This window comes from Schistocerca americana, chromosome 3 (assembly GCF_021461395.2).
Source record: "Schistocerca americana isolate TAMUIC-IGC-003095 chromosome 3, iqSchAmer2.1, whole genome shotgun sequence".
NCBI lineage: Eukaryota > Metazoa > Arthropoda > Insecta > Orthoptera > Acrididae > Schistocerca > Schistocerca americana.
The window spans coordinates 779,406,665-779,423,738 of NC_060121.1; the positions used below are offsets into that span (position 1 = coordinate 779,406,665).

A 17,074-nucleotide genomic window follows, 5' to 3' on the forward strand; every position below is an offset into this window, starting at 1 on the left:
CAAAGGCGTTGGATACCGACCGTCCAGTGGCTTTACGTAACGAAGTGTGGGGCAATCGTTCGATTTGTTGCATTTGCTAAAGGCTGTTTCACTAATTACTGAAATGGGACTGCCAGAGTCAAGTACTGCCGTAAATTTTACGTCATTTACTGTAATGTGAATCACAGGATATGCAATGTTGTTATGTTTTACGTCGTGTTCCTGAAGTAAGATGTCCCTAATGTCTTCCATTTTTACGTAATTACTAGCTACGGCAGCTGCGTCGTCAGTTTCATACGTACGTTTTGTGGCTGCCAGCGGTATGAGTCATTGCCTATTGTCTCTTTGATGGCGCGCATCGTTATTGGAATTTGGAGACCTAACTCCTACAAAATCACCTTGTTGAGAAGGCCCTGCCCTGTTTGAATCCCGCCAGTTCTGATGCAATTCAGGTCTGTCGTTACGATCATATCGTCTGTCGTCATATCGGCAGATCCCAGAGTTTCTTTCTTGTCAGTCACGTGGTGGAGAATTTCTCCCTGAATCGTAACTGCGCGCTGGACTGTTGTGACTATTCTGTCTCCCTTGATAATAATTATTTTGGTTCCCATGTTGTCTGTTTCTCTGATTGTCTCTGTGATAGTCACAACCACGGAGAGGTGATCTTTCCCTGTAATTATTACTAGTCTGCCAACAGTTGTCATACGGGTGGTGTCTGTTTTGGTCACAATTTGTGTTGTGAGAATTGCCTTGTCGTGTCCAGTTATTATTTCTTTCATCGTGGAATTGCGACGTATGTGACCTGTAATTGTTGTGTTCCTGTTTTCGCGTTCTGCGATTGTCAGTGTCAATTTCTAATTCTTGTAAGAGTCCCTGAAAAGCTTCAATGTCGTCTTTGCAACGTCCTGTCAAAATAATATGTCGTAAATGTTCAGGTAATTTGATTAAGCAAATGCGGATGAGTTCTGAGGCGCTGTATGGGTTTGACAGGTACTGATTCTTGTGCAACATGGTTTCAAAATACACTCCTGGAAATGGAAAAAAGAACACATTGACACCGGTGTGTCAGACCCACCATACTTGCTCCGGACATTGCGAGAGGGCTGTACAACCAATGATCACACGCACGGCACAGCAGACACACCAGGAACCGCGGTGTTGGCCGTCGAATGGCGCTAGCTGCGCAGCATTTGTGCACCGCCGCCGTCAGTGTCAGCCAGTTTGCCGTGGCATACGGAGCTCCATCGCAGTCTTTAACACTGGTAGCATGCCGCGACAGCGTGGACGTGAACCGTATGTGCAGTTGACGGACTTTGAGCGAGTGCGTATAGTGGGCATGCGGGAGGCCGGGTGGACGTACCGCCGAATTGCTCAACACCTGGGGCGTGAGGTCTCCACAGTACATTGATGTTGTCGCCAGTGGTCGGCGGAAGGTGCACGTGCCCGTCGACCTGGGACCGGACCGCAGCGACGCACGGATGCACGCCAAGACCGTAGGATCCTACGCAGTGCCGTAGGGGACCGCACCGCCACTTCCCAGAAAATTAGGGACACTGTTGCTCCTGCTCCTGGGGTATCGGCGAGGACCATTCGCAACCGTCTCCATGAAGCTGGGCTATGGTCCCGCACACCGTTAGGCCGTCTTCCGCTCACGCCCCAACATCGTGCAGCCCGCCTCCAGTGGTGTCGCGACAGGCGTGAATGGAGGGACAAATGGAGATGTGTCGTCTTTAGCGATGAGAGTCGCTTCTGCCTTGGTGCCAATGATGGTCGTATGCGTGTTTGGCGCCGTGCAGGTGAGCGCCACAATCAGGACTGCATACGACCGAGGCACACAGAGCCAACACCCGGCATCATGGTGTGGGGAGAGATCTCCTACACTGGCCGTACACCACTGGTGATCCTCGAGGGGACACTGAATGGTGCACGGTACATCCAAACCGTCATCGAACCCATCGTTCTACCATTCCTAGACCGGCAAGGGAACTTGCTGTTCCAACAGGACAATGCACGTCCGCATGTATCCCGTGCCACCAACGTGCTCTAGAAGGTGTAAGTCAACTACCCTGGCCAGCAAGATCTCCGGATCTGTCCCCCATTGAGCATGTTTGGGACTGGATGAAGCGTCGTCTCACGCGGTCTGCACGTCCAGCACGAACGCTGGTCCAACTGAGGCGCCAGGTGGAAATGGCATGGCAAGCCGTTCCACAGGACTACATCCAGCATCTCTACGATCGTCTCCATGGGAGAATAGCAGCCTGCATTGCTGCGAAAGATGGATATACACTGTACTAGTGCCGACATTGTGCATGCTCTGTCGCCTGTGTCTATGTGCCTGTGGTTCTGTCAGTGTGATCATGTGATGTATCTGACCCCAGGAATGTGTCAATAAAGTTTACCCTTCCTGGGACAATGAATTCACGGTGTTCTTATTTCAATTTCCAGGAGTGTATTTCACAAGACTGGAAAATTCAGGTTGTTCGAAATGTTTCATCATTATGATGCTATGTTTTACTCAGTCTTGTGTAGCTTGAGACCAATATGCTGAGAGGAAGGTATCATAAAATTCTCCTTCACTGTGACAATCGTGAATGACCGATCGCATTCTTTCAGCTGGTTCATTCTCTCATTCTCTAAGTAGCCACACATAAACTCTAATCTGTGCTCTAATGACCAGTTGGGAGGAAAACAATGAAAGAATTGATGGAGCCACGCTTGTGGATGAATGTCGTTGCCAGAATTCTTAAATGTTTTGAATTTACGTGTAGTAATGAACAGCTTATAGTCAAAATCATCGTGTCGGCGAGTAGCATATCGATCATTGTTACGTCGTGTCGGCGGTTCCATTTCAAAATTCGGTGCACCTTGCCGATTTCTTTCATAATTTCCGAAGTGCCCTGTGTTATTATTTTGTGGCTGTTCCGTATTTCTGTGTCCCTCTTCCCGTATTGGAGTGCGAGTGTCCTCTAAAATATGTAATTCCTGTATTACCTGTGTCAACTGATCTTGTACTTCCCGGATTTCTCTTTGGTGTTGCGTATTGATTTGATTTTGATTTTGTTTGAATTTCCTAACTTGTTCGCACTCTTCTGTGTCATTAAAGACTACCGGTTTTGTGTCATTCAGATTATCATCTACCTTCATAGATAAATTTATTTAGCTGATCCGAAAGTTCAACTACTTTTTTTGATAATGAACTAATTTCTTCCATGTGTCTTTCTGAACCAATTTTCAGAGTATCTACTGTGTCCTTTAAGTTTTTCTGAGTTTTTGCAAGTTGCATAACCGAATCGGTAGATGCAACTGAGTCAACTTTAGCTTGCAAGGTGTCGTGATTTTCCTGAACTATAGTTTGCAGTTCCTATATGGCTGCTTCGTGATTCTTTAATGCATTTTCATGACGCGAAAAAATAGGTTGGAAATGCTCACAAATTTGAGTTTTTACGTCATTACAGACCTTTTGACATTTCGATTGGATTTTATGTAACTCAGTAGTTAAATCTTCATGTGTTTGTTCAAGTGTGGTGTCTAACTTTTGAAGATTTTGTTCCATTGCATTTAACTGTTGCCGTGTTTGTCTCTGGTGTTGTTCCATTGAGTCTAACTTTTGAAGATTTTGTTCCATTGTGTCTAACTTTTGAAGATTTTGTTCCATTGTGTCTAATTTTTGAAGATTTTGTCCCATTTGTTTCTGATTTTGTTCAAGCGTTGTGTCTAACTTTTGTAGCCTTTGTCCCATTTGTTGCATTAACTGTAATAACAATGCACTGGTGTCTGAAACATGTTCCTCTGTGCTTTTCGGCAGTGAAGTTGCACCGGCAACATTCACATTTTGACAAGCAGAAAATGAGTCTTGACTTATTTGAGAAAACGGTGAGGACCCAAAACCTGAATCTGCAGTATTTGCAAGATTGTGTCCTGTCATTCCCAATTCCTGAGGCGGGCTGTTGCCTACCGATCGATTGATAATGCTTCCCTGTTCACTAATTGTTTCACTGTTTACACCATTGTTTGCCACCCGCTCCATTTCCCTATGCACAATTACCAAATTACTATGTTGAACATTAGTTAATTCATTACACGGTGGCGCTAACACACTGCTTTCGTCTTCACTGTCATTTCTCAGTTTACTTTGGGGCCTAGTATTACGTTTTTCACACGCCATAATTGTCACAATATTTCACACGATTACACAGAAAAGCACAATTTGAAGAGCAAATATAGGAAAACACATTAACGTAGCACTGAAAATAATATCTAGTTAATTGCAAGCGCAGCTGCGAAATACTTGGTGCAAATCTACATGCATGCCACAACTGTTTTACTGTACAACAATGAAAGACTGCAACTACAAAGGAGATTCTATCTACAATTACGCGCTAGCAATAAACAAAAGCTACACTAATTACACAAACTACAAGAAAAAATCAGAAGATTCCAGTGAGGTATCCTCGGCTAAGGGTCGACATATGAAACGTCCCCTTAGAACAATTATACATGACTGTGTTTAAACTGACACACAATATTTTTAACGCAATGCAGTCTGACTTTCAAAACTCCCTACAAAAGAATGGCCCTGCCTAACATTAACCTATACCTTTCACAAATCACTTACCTCACAAAAATCGTCGTTACTCGAACTACTGCAATACAGTGAGCGCCACTACTGCCAGCTAAATAAAAGATTCAAACTACGGAAGGCACTAACTACTGATAGGCATAGTTAGCAAATGAAAGATTTTAATAGAGAACAAACAATGTATTTACCTTAATAGTCATAATACACTCCTGGAAATGGAAAAAAGAACACATTGACACCGGTGTGTCAGACCCACCATACTTGCTCCGGACACTGCGAGAGGGCTGTACAAGCAATGATCACACGCACGGCACAGCGGACACACCAGGAACCGCGGTGTTGGCCGTCGAATGGCGCTAGCTGCGCGGCATTTGTGCACCGCCGCCGTCAGTGTCAGCCAGTTTGCCGTGGCATACGGAGCTCCATCGCAGTCTTTAACACTGGTAGCATGCCGCGACAGCGTGGACGTGAACCGTATGTGCAGTTGACGGACTTTGAGCGAGGGCGTATAGTGGGCATGCGGGAGGCCGGGTGGACGTACCGCCGAATTGCTCAACACGTGGGGCGTGAGGTCTCCACAGTACATCGATGTTGTCGCCAGTGGTCGGCGGAAGGTGCACGTGCCCGTCGACCTGGGACCGGACCGCAGCGACGCACGGATGCACGCCAAGACCATAGGATCCTACGCAGTGCCGTAGGGGACCGCACCGCCACTTCCCAGCAAATTAGGGACACTGTTGCTCCTGCTCCTGGGGTATCGGCGAGGACCATTCGCAACCGTCTCCATGAAGCTGGGCTACGGTCCCGCACACCGTTAGGCCGTCTTCCGCTCACGCCCCACCATCGTGCAGCCCGCCTCCAGTGGTGTCGCGACAGGCGTGAATGGAGGGACGAATGGAGACGTGTCGTCTTCAGCGATGAGAGTCGCTTCTGCCTTGGTGCCAATGATGGTCGTATGCGTGTTTGGCGCCGTGCAGGTGAGCGCCACAATCAGGACTGCATACGACCGAGGCACACAGGGCCAACACCCGGCATCATGGTGTGGGGAGCGATCTCCTACACTGGCCGTACACCACTGGTGATCGTCGAGGGGACACTGAATAGTGCACGGAACATCCAAACCGTCATCGAACCCATCGTTCTACCATTCCTAGACCGGCAAGGGAACTTGCTGTTCCAATAGGACAGTGCACGTCCGCATGTATCCCGTGCCACCCAACGTGCTCTAGAAGGTGTAAGTCAACTACCCTGGCCAGCAAGATCTCCGGATCTGTCCCCCATTGAGCATGTTTGGGACTGGATGAAGCGTCGTCTCACGCGGTCTGCACGTCCAGCACGAACGCTGGTCCAACTGAGGCGCCAGGTGGAAATGGCATGGCAAGCCGTTCCACAGGACTACATCCAGCATCTCTACGATCGTCTCCATGGGAGAATAGCAGCCTGCATTGCTGCGAAAGGTGGATATACACTGTACTAGTGCCGACATTGTGCATGCTCTGTTGCCTGTGTCTATGTGCCTGTGGTTCTGTCAGTGTGATCATGTGATGTATCTGACCCCAGGAATGTGTCAATAAAGTTTCCCCTTCCTGGGACAATGAATTCACGGTGTTCTTATTTCAATTTCCAGGAGTGTATATATAGCAGTTCATGACATCCAGTCTTACAAATTTCAAAACTCTGCCATCTCTCTCCCCACATCCACCACTGCTGGCGGCTCATCTCCAACTGCACAACGCTACGCGCTGTTAACAGCCAACAGCCCAACACTACAATAGCGAATATTACAACAATGCCACCCAGCCACAGACTGCACACAGCACAGCCAGTGATTTTCATACAGAGCGCTACGTGGCGTTACCAATATAAAAACCTAGACAGCCTACTTACAAAGTAAACATTCCTTTTCATAAATTAGGCTTAGTTCTAGATTCAGCTAACTGTATAATTGAGACAATTTTTCATAACTTTCCATATAAAAGTAGTATGTTCCTACTAGGTAATAGAAATGTTAAAAAATGCAAGAATTCTAAAATGCTTTTTGCACGAGAGGTTCTGTTTAAGTTACAATGTACCTACAATTAATATCTATAAAATATTTTTTACGTGTGGAGATTCAATAAAACGTTTTCAAAGTGTTAAAAGTTTTTTATAATTTTCTCTCTGATTTTAAAGTGTTTTGTCCGATGGCCATCTATCCCTTGCATGTTGGGTCATCTAACCCTGATATTCAGGTAATATGGCCAAGTGTTACATACTTTTTAAGAATTTTTAGCTAGTATGAAATTTGGTATATCTTTGTAAAAGAAGTCGACTTTTGGTTTTTATGAACTGAAAAAGCAAGTTATGGAAAGTTTCTGGTTGTTCTTGTGTATTAGATTGTGAAACTAGCTTTTGAAAAAAATCATAAATCCGGATTTACTCTAGATATTCAGTTCTTGCTGCTCCTCTTGCACGGTTTCTAGGTCGTTTGCAAGTTCCATTGAGGCTCGTCTTCCTATCCTGGGCGTCTTGATGCCATCTCACTTGCGTGGTTGTGGTGCCTGGTATCTTCTTGTCGCTGTCTTGTCTTGCCAAAAACAATTCCAATTCACGCTGCGACATATTTTCAGACTATCTGTTTAAGCTTCATATGAGCCACTTTCTTTAAATGTATTATAAACCCTACTGTTTCTCAATAATTCTCCCCTTTCTCTCTCCATCTGTGATATTTTAAAGTAAATTACACAATTATACTCGATGACAACTTGCTCAGGAGTCAATGTCAACCCACAAACGTACAAACGTCACTATCCCTTTTAAGTACCTTCTTCAGGTGATGGGACATCGATAAAATTCAGTTATAAAGTAAACCAAACCTACTGACTGGTATATGTCGCCTGTTAACAACCTTTCCTCAACGTTATTTCATACACTCAGGTTCCCAGTAGTGCTGCTTTATAAGATCCATAGCCACTCTATTGATAAATTATTCATTATTGCCAACTTGCTGACTGCATAATCTCCTGCAGTGGTTTTACTTCCTCTCTCCATTTTTCTTAGAAAATACACCGTTCCTCTGCAGGGAATGACATAACCCATTGACTAGATCAGAAGTATAATAAGACCATCCATTTATGTTGTTTGGTATGCTCTACCTAATGTGCTCGAGACTCCTATGTGCCCTTCGTATTACCTGGGCCAATATTGTTGTCCTCAGTGTATGAGCCAATTTACATGGTTCATACCCCATGATGCCAGGTAAGATGTATTCAAGGTATATTCTTATTAACTGATTTGCATAGGTACTCGAAATTTATTTTGTGCTACATTGATAATCTTTTGACTGCTATACTACGAGGTTTTTTTTTGCATAGGTTAGAGAGCTTTGCTTTTTATCAAGAACTATCCCTAGATACCTACTGGTAACTGCTCAAGGTATTGGTTTTTACTGTAGTATTTCTTGTGAGATATAAGTGTCCTCTTAACAATAAATGAACTGTAGTCTCTTATACTTCCCAGGCGATTCCTTGTCATGTCGTTGAGAGTCTGTGTTCTGCCTGTGGCCCGTGTCTTCTCAATGTGATATAGAGATGGGAAGACGCAGACCACCGGCGGAACACTCGATGTCAACGAGATGATAATAAACCAACTATATTTTTATAGCTACTTCTAGTGCATTTAGCTAACACCAATCGTATAAAACTTGCATTACATTTGTTCCTCCTGCTTCAATTTGTGCCCTACTGTCCCACACATATTTAATTGGATGTGGTAAGCATATGATACAAAGCCGCTGACTTATGCTGTGGCGGGCGCTTTCTTCAGTAAGAATTGCATACCGAAGTGCATACCGATTTCTGCAGTAATCCTTCAGGCTCCTGAACATGGCTGTAAGACATTACAATTCACGCAACCACGAGAACAAGGCCGTCGAACGGCTGCGATGTCAACAATGGTCCTCACACCATACACTTTATTTGATTCCTGAATGAGGCTAATTGCCTGCTTAATTATGTCATTTAATGATTGTCTGCATGAAGCAATAGAAAGTCGGAAAAGTAGTAATGTATGCCTCTACCCTACCACTGAAACTGACATACATTCCGTACGTTTCTGCATATCTCTGCAAGTTTTCTACATTTCGCAACCCTCCAGTGATTGAAGAAACGTTCTCACCGACATAATGAGAAACGCGTTTTACGAAAATCTCCCAAAACGTTCTAGTGCCAAGTTGTACAACAGACAGACAGACAGACACACACACACACACGCACACACACACACACACACACACACACACACACACACACACACACACACATTACAAATGCAAGGCCACGTATATAGTTTCATCAAAATTTATGTTCTTACGTAATGTTCCCCTTACCATTTGTCCCCACAGCCGAGGCACTCGGGATCAGCGGCGCCAATTGAAGCAGTTTTACGAATTTTCAGTGACTTAAAAAAAAAAAAAAGAAAAGCCACAGAACGCCGACAGTCAATTTGTGTGAATAAGCTGAAACCTTTTTGGCACCTACTCGAGGCATACACTGATGACGCAAAACATTTTCACCTCCTACCTAAAAGCATGTTGGTCCATTTCTGGAACGCAATTCAGCAGTGATTCTGCGTGCCATGGATTCGACAAGTACTTGACAGGTTTCCAGATGTTTCTGGCACCAGACGCCACTTCCTGTAATTTATGATTGGCTGGTTTGTAGGTTCGGAGCTGGCGCCCAATAGCGTTCCAGTTGGGTTTCATTGGATTCAGATAAGTCGAATCTGATGGCCAATACATCTACGTGAGTTCACTATCATGCTCTTCAAACCATAGCACCACGATCCTGGCCTTATGACAAGGACAGTTAGCCTGCTGGAAGAGACCATCGCTGTTAGGGAAGACATCAAGCATAAGGGGTTATAGGTGGTCCCTAATAATGTTCACGTAGTCCACAGCTGTCATGGTGCCTACGATTACTACCGCACGTCCCATGGAAGCCCAGGTGTATGCCTCCTGTAGCATAATACCGCTCCCACCGGCCTGCGTCCATGGCGGTCTGTATGTTTCGAGCAGCCGTTCGTCTGTATGACAGCGTATCAGGACACGACCATCGACTGGTTTAACAATAAACGGGATTCATCCGACCGGACGACACGATTCTATTGATCCGCGGTCCAGTCCACTGTAAACGTAATCGACCATGTTGTTGGATCGACATGGGAACACGTAGGGGTCCTCTGCTACTGGAAACCATGTTGAACACTGTGTGCCGAACGGTGTGCCCCAGAACGCTTGTGCCTGAGCCAGCACTGTACTCTCGCCAGATCTGCCAAAGACCCCCACCTATCCTGCTTTATAGAGCGGGCATACCTCCAAGCCCTAGGTATTGTGATGAGATATGGGAGTCCAACTTCTTGTCACCCACTCGTGATTTCAGCATTCTTCAACCACTTTCCAAAGATGCTCACGACATCAGCACGCGAACACCCGACCAGCTTCGCCGTTTCTCTGACGCTCGGTCCCAGTCACTGGGCCATACCAATCTGGATTTCCGGATTTGCGCCACTTATCTCTCTTACCGCGTCACGTGCCCTCAGCGCCACAAGGCACCATACAACCTCGCAGTGGGCAGTGGTCCTAACGTTTTGGCTCATCAGTGTACTGCAGGGGAAGGTGGCAGCCTGATACCCACAATTGTCCATATTAGCGCACCTTTAAGAAATTCTGGCACATACAGAAAACCTGAGCGAAATGCCAATGGACCACTGGAAATGGCTTGACATATTACGGAGTAGTAAGCTACTATGTCTATGTTGCACCAGAAATTCTTTTAGCGTTGCTCTTACTACGTCAAAGAGCACTCTAGTATACACATAATTAACGTGATTTGCCTCAATAATGGAGTCACACACTCATTTTGCTTTTCTGTTGCTTTTCAGCTAATATCAGTTAATCCAGTGGGAGATATCTATAAGAGACTGGACTTCTATACCAAGATATTCCTCATAGCTGGCTGTTTGTCTGGGACATCACTAATTGTACAGGTATGCCAATAATTCTAGGATTAACGTAAAAGAGAAGTTAGTTACATACTACGAAGAAGTAGCAAGAAAAGGCATGATTTCACGCCATCGAAATGCAGGTACAGTATGCACTATAGCATGCTTCGTCCTGTGAAGTAGACTGAGTTAGTAATGCACATAGCCTCTACTTATTGATGGTGCCCAGACGGCATGCTACTCGAGTTAAACACATTTATGTTTGCACTGCGTATCATTTATCCGACAGAAGGGCAACACCTACCTGCCTGCCGGTTTCAAAAGCACGAGCACCTGTGCACTCTCCCCAGAACACAATTAAGAAATGGAAAAACACTTGCTTTCAATAGGGAAAGGTTCTGATCGATGGACCAACCAGAACTAACTTATTTTTGATAGGAAGTCATTTATATTGAAGCGCAGTGACTTTTTAAAACAACACAAACAACATAATATTTCCCCAAATATCATTGGGCCTAGCACCAAAGCAGAGAGAACCAAACCTCAGTCCTACCGCTGGGGTTTAGAAGTTATTTCGCGACTCGATAAATTTCACCAAACGTTTAATTATTGTAGAACAAAATATTATTCATCGCGACCCAGAGACCGACAGCAATTTTCATTTCTGTCAGGAAAACGTAAACACGAGGCGCTAGCGCGTCGTAAACTTAGGTGAGACGCGAAGCAAATTGCGCACTGGCGTCGCCTTCTTTAACACGGAGGGATGGCGTTACAGCTGCTGCTGGCACGATTCCCCAACTGAAGCTGCTCTCGGCATGATACAGCATGCTGGAGCACAGAAGAGTCTTGTAGCTTCTCTGTAGGTCTTACAGGTCTTATAGAGAGTAGCTCCGCAATACCTCCCTCAGCTACGTCGTTGTTTTTATCAAGCACTCACACAGGCTTCCAAGGAGTTCCCAATCAGAATGCCTCTCTCCCTGAAAGCCAGAAGGCGCCCCTACTTGTAGCCTTGGTTCAGGGAGGAGTAACCACTATTTTGACTAGATAGTTTTGTATAGGGACAGTTGGATGCTTTGGAAGAAACTGAGAGACAGTGTGGGATGAAATTTAATGTAAACAAATGTGAGATCCTCTTCACAACTATAAAGAAAGATAGACTAACTAGCGGAATAAGGATTGGAGGCGAACAGCTGAAAAAGGTGGAAAGTGTCAATTACTTTGGTAGTGTCATCGAGGAAATGGAAGAAATGAGAAAAAGATTAATGAACGTGGCAGACAAGCAGGAGCATTCCTTCTAAGTGTTAGTAGCCTGGTTTGGAACAAACATGTCCCACAAAAAGGCAAAGAAATAATATGTAGAAATTACTATACCCAAAACTAACCTATGCATCTGAAACACGAGTAATGAAGAAAAGAGATGTAAGCAGAATACAGGCGCGTGAATTGAAATTCCTGAGAAGTAGGAAAGGAGTAACAAGGAGAGATAGCATCAGGCATCAAAGGGTAAACGTAATAGTGAAAGAGCAACCTTGCAGAGCAGGATAGGAACAACAAGGCTAAGACGGTACAGGCACTTAAAGAGAATAGGAAACTAGAGCATTCCCATGAAGATACATGAAATGGAGATGCTAAGGAAACGACCTAGAGGAAAACCAATGGATAGATGGCTGAAAGGTGTGGAGGAGTGTGTTAAAAAAGAAAAGAGGCGTGGACTGGACCAGAGTGAACACAGCAAGATGGTGGGAAAACAGGACTAGATGGCGAGCCTTATGTTCCAAACAGACCTTGTCGTAGGCAGGAAACTGTCCAAGATGATAATGATGATGATGATGATGATTATGAGTTTTCTGTAAGACATAGGGAGCTCAATAAAGTTAATTAGTTCACCTTGCCTCACGACCTTCTCTCCAGCTTTTAAAAGAGCGTTCATAAGATTTAAAAAAAGCTTCACACTACTTCGCGTCTTTCCCTCTTTCGGGTAAGCCGAATTCTAGCACAGAAGGGATGTCCTCACAGGAAATTTTTCATTCTAGGAACAACCCCCAGGCTGTGGCTAAGCCATGTCCCCGCAATATCCTTTCTTCCAGGAGTGCTAGTTCTGCAAGGTTGGCAGGAGAGCTTCTGTGAAGTTTGGAAGGTAGGAGACGAGGTACTGGTGGAATTGAAGCTGTGAGGACGGGGCGTGAGTCGTAGATCACTTGCCCGCGAAAGGCAGATGTCCCGAGTTCGAGTCTCGGTCCGGCACATAGTTTTAATCTTCCAGGAAGTTTCAGGAAATTTGCATCTTAACCTGAGGAACCAGAGGCGTTATTACTCCGCAAACGGGTCTGGAAGCTTTCCGATGGCCAATACTCCTTTTCGGAGAGAATACACCATAAAGCAAGCTAAGTTGACTCAGTGCTTCCGCGCATACTCCCTTCATCGATGCATGATTCGTGCAGCACTGAAACCGTTACACTGCTCTAAACATTAGGAGACAATATGTAATGTCATGCGCTATGCAAACGAACTTTTTGTTTGTTTTTAGTAATATTAGCATTTAATTCCAGGGCATTTGTTTCAGACGCGTTATAATCGCCCCGAATTTACTGTAGCTCTTTTTTTCTGTGCTGTTCAAGATATTAGATGACAGGTTTTCTACAAGTGGATTAGCAATAGAAGTAGCCATATTACAATGCCCTAGCACACCTTGTCGAAATTTGAACAGTCTCTTCCAGTCAAATCTTCGTGACAATGATTTAGTGAGATAACCCATGTGTTCCCGAGGGATGCCACAGTAAGGGAAGACAGGACAGCCAGTCACTGTACAAGATTTCTTAGCAATTAAATTAAATGACAATGTTGTGACTGATAACACACAAGAGGCAAGTACTTTTAACAATTACTTTCTAAATGTAGCAGCAAATACAGGATTAAATTGTTCAGTTGAAGAAGCAAGAGGGTATATTAAAAAAGTCGTTCCACAAAACTTCAAGCAGCTAGAAGCAGCACCAGCATCTATAAAAATTCTAAAAAACATAATCTCATGAGGGGTTGATGGAGTCTCAGACAGAAATCTGAAAAGTTACGCTAACTTATTAAGTAACGTCCTTACTGATATGTGCACTGCATCACTGGCATAAGGAGTTTTTCTAGAAAGGTTAAAATGTGCAGTTGTTAGACCGCTTCTTAAGAAAAATAACAGTACAGACTTAAAACAATTATTGTCCACTTTCGTTACTGACATCTTTTTCCAAAATATTCGAAAAGTAAAGTACCGAAGAGTAATCTCACATTTAATTGGAGACAATTTAATTAGCATATCACAGCTTGGATTCAAGAAGGGTTACTCAACTGAAAATGCTATTTATAGATTTATTCAACGAATAGCACAAGCCTTAGATAATAATATATCGCCAGCTGGCATTTTTTGTGATCTTTCCAAAGCGTTGATTGTGTAGATCACGTTACTCACTTATAAAAATTCAACTTTTATGGGACTGATGGCTTTATGTGCAGGTGGTCTGAATCATTCATATCAAACATAATGCACAAAGTTGTGCTCAATAATTCAGACAATGTCGGAAAGGTAGAAAATTTTAGTGACTGAGGAAGAATCAGAAAGGGAGTCCCACAGGATTCAATTTTTGGTCCACTTCTATTCCTTATGTATGCAAGTGACCTACCACTTAACAACATTCAACAAGTCAAATTGGTACTTTTTGCAGACAGTACTACTGCTATACACTGAAGCGCCAAAGAAACTGATATAGGCATGCATATTCAAATACAAAGATATGTAAACAGGCAGAATACGGCACGGCAGTCGGCAAAGTCTATATAAGACAACAAGTGTCTGGCACAGTTGTTAGATCGGTTACTGCTACGACAATGACAGGTTATCAAGATTTAAATGAGTTTGAACGTGATGTAGTGGGCTGACGAGCGATGGGACAAAGCATCTCAAAGGTAGCGATGAAGAGGGGATTTTTCCCTACAAGCATTTCATGAGTGTACCGTGAATATCAGGCATCCAGTAAACATCAAATCTCCGACATAGCTGTGTCCGGGAAAAGACCCTGCAAGAATGGGAACAATGGCGACTGAAGAGATTCTTTCAACGTGACAGGAGTGCAACCCTTTCTCAAATTGCTGCAGATTTCACTGCTGGGACATAAAAGAGTGTCAGCGTGTGAAACATTCAACAAAACATCATCTATGTGGGCTTTCGGAGCAGAGGACCCACTCCTGTATCCTTGATGACTACACGACACAAAGCTTTACACCTCTTCTGGACCCGTCAACACCGAGATTGGACTGTTGATGATTGGAAACATGTTGCCTCGTCGGATGAGTTTCGTTTCAAATTGTATTCAGCGGATGGACGTGTACAGGTATGGAGACAACCCCATGAGACCATGGACCCTGCATGTCAGCAGGGGACTGCTCAAGCAGTTGGAGGCTCTGTAATGGTGTGGGGCACGTGCAGTTGGAGTGATATGGCAACCCTGATACGCATAGGTACGACTCTGACAAGTGACATGTGCGTAAGCATCCTGTCTGATCATCTGCATCCATTCATGTTCATTGTGCATTCCGACAGACTTGAGCAGTTCCAGCAGGACAATGCGACACCCCACACGTGCAGAATTGCTACAGAGTGACTCCAGGAACACTCTTCTGAGTTTAAACACTTCCGCTGGCCACCCAAATTCCCAGACATGTACATTATTGAGCTTATTTGGGATGTCTTGCAACATGCTGTTCAGAAGAGATCTCCACCGCCTTGTACTCTTAAGGATTTATAAACAGCCCTGCAGGATTCATGGTGTCAATTCCCCGCAGCTCTTCTTCAAACATTAGTCGAGTTCATGCCACGTCGTGCTGCGGCACATCTGCGTGCTCGTGAGGGCCCTACACGATATTAGACAGGTGTACCAGTTTCTTCGGCTCTTCAGTGTAGTAAATACCACTAAGAGAAACCAACAAAAGAGTTGTTAAATAATATTTTCCAAAGAATTAGTAAGTAATTCTCTGAAAATGCACTCTGCCTAAATTCTGAAAAAAAAGACGCTATGCTCAGTTCTGTACAACAAATAGTCATACCAACAATTCGTGTAAAACACGAGCAGGAGTCAGTAAATAGAGTAGAATCCTCCAAATTTTTGGGTGTACTCATTGATGAAAACCTGAATTGGAAGAAGTATCCTACTGAGCTACTTTTGCTCTTGGTATGATTGCTAATTCTGGAAACAAATGTCTGACGAAACTACATTTGCATTTATAATAATAAAAATGCTGACTTGACTTAAATCAGGCAGATCCTACCTGCTAATCAATCTACATCGAGTCATATAGCTTTATGAAAGAAGCAACAGAAGGATCACTTGATGATAAAATTTCTATAACCACATTGTGATGTGAGTCATTAGATCCTAGCTAAATGTTCTACTGAGAATGTTGAGAAACAACGCACTATACTTTTTTTCTGATTTAGAAGTATGTTTCAGTTCGAACGTAACATTTTTTGATGTATACGAAAATGTCGAAACTCAAATAGATTTTTCAACTGCCGACGAAGAAGATAATACATAAGCTTCATTACAACACCGCCCTCTCTGCCCGTGCAGGGCTACACAATGGCGGCAGCTGGTTCACGGCTGACCAAGAGGCTGCGCCAGAGTCTGTTTGACGCGATGCTGCACCAGGAGCTGACGTGGTTCGAGAAAGAGGAGAACGACATCGACAACCTGCTGCACCTGCTCAGGGTTGACGCTGCCAACGTCCAGAAGGTGAGCTCCTTTGTGTTACATGTAGCCTGCACTTGTGTTTGAGGGCTATTTACAGCCACTTCTAGCCAAGTGTCAAGGCGCATTATCACATTATCTTTCATAAGATTCCCATCAAGGTAAACAATCATCATGTAACAGTGATAGTGATGTCTGGTGATGGATTTGTAACCGAATGGCTCAAGAGTGATTTCCATGTGTATAATGTACTTAAGGAATACCAAGGAATTGCACTACTAGCTATTAAAATTGCTACACCACGACGATGGCGTGCTACAGACGCGAAATTTAACCGACAGGAAGGAGATGCTGTGATACGCAAATGATCAGCTTTTCAGAGCATTAACACAAGGTTGGCGCCCGCCGGTGGCGACACCTACAACGTGCTGACATGAGGATAGTTTCCGACCGATTTCTCATACACAAACAGCAGCTGACCGGCGTTGCCTGGTGAAACGTTGTTGTGATGCCTCGTGTAAGGAGGAAAAATGGGTACCATCACGTTTCCGACTTTGATAAAGGTCGGATTGTAGCCTATTGCGATTGCGGTTTATCGTATCGCGACATCGCTGCTCGCGTTGGTCGAGATCCAATGACTGTTAGCAGAATATGGAATCGGTGGGTTCAGGAGGGTAATACGGAACGCCGTGCTGGATCCCAACGGCCTCGTATCACTAGCAGTCGAGATGACAGGCATCTTATCCGCATGGCTGTAAGGCTGTAACGGATCGTGCAGCCACGTCTCGATCCCCGAGTCAACAGATGGGGA

At 44.4% G+C, this 17,074-nt stretch overlaps 1 protein-coding gene across 1 annotated transcript in view; it reads left to right on the plus strand.

Moving 5' to 3' along the window:
* The window catches only part of LOC124606398 (phosphatidylcholine translocator ABCB4-like), a 185,553-nt gene that overhangs the window by 86,505 nt on the left and 81,974 nt on the right, over positions 1–17,074 (plus strand). The window contains exons 8-9 of the mRNA XM_047138379.1: positions 10,478–10,582; positions 16,147–16,308. Of these exons, the coding sequence (XP_046994335.1) occupies positions 10,478–10,582; positions 16,147–16,308 (267 nt within the window). The remainder of the gene's footprint in view (positions 1–10,477; positions 10,583–16,146; positions 16,309–17,074) is intronic.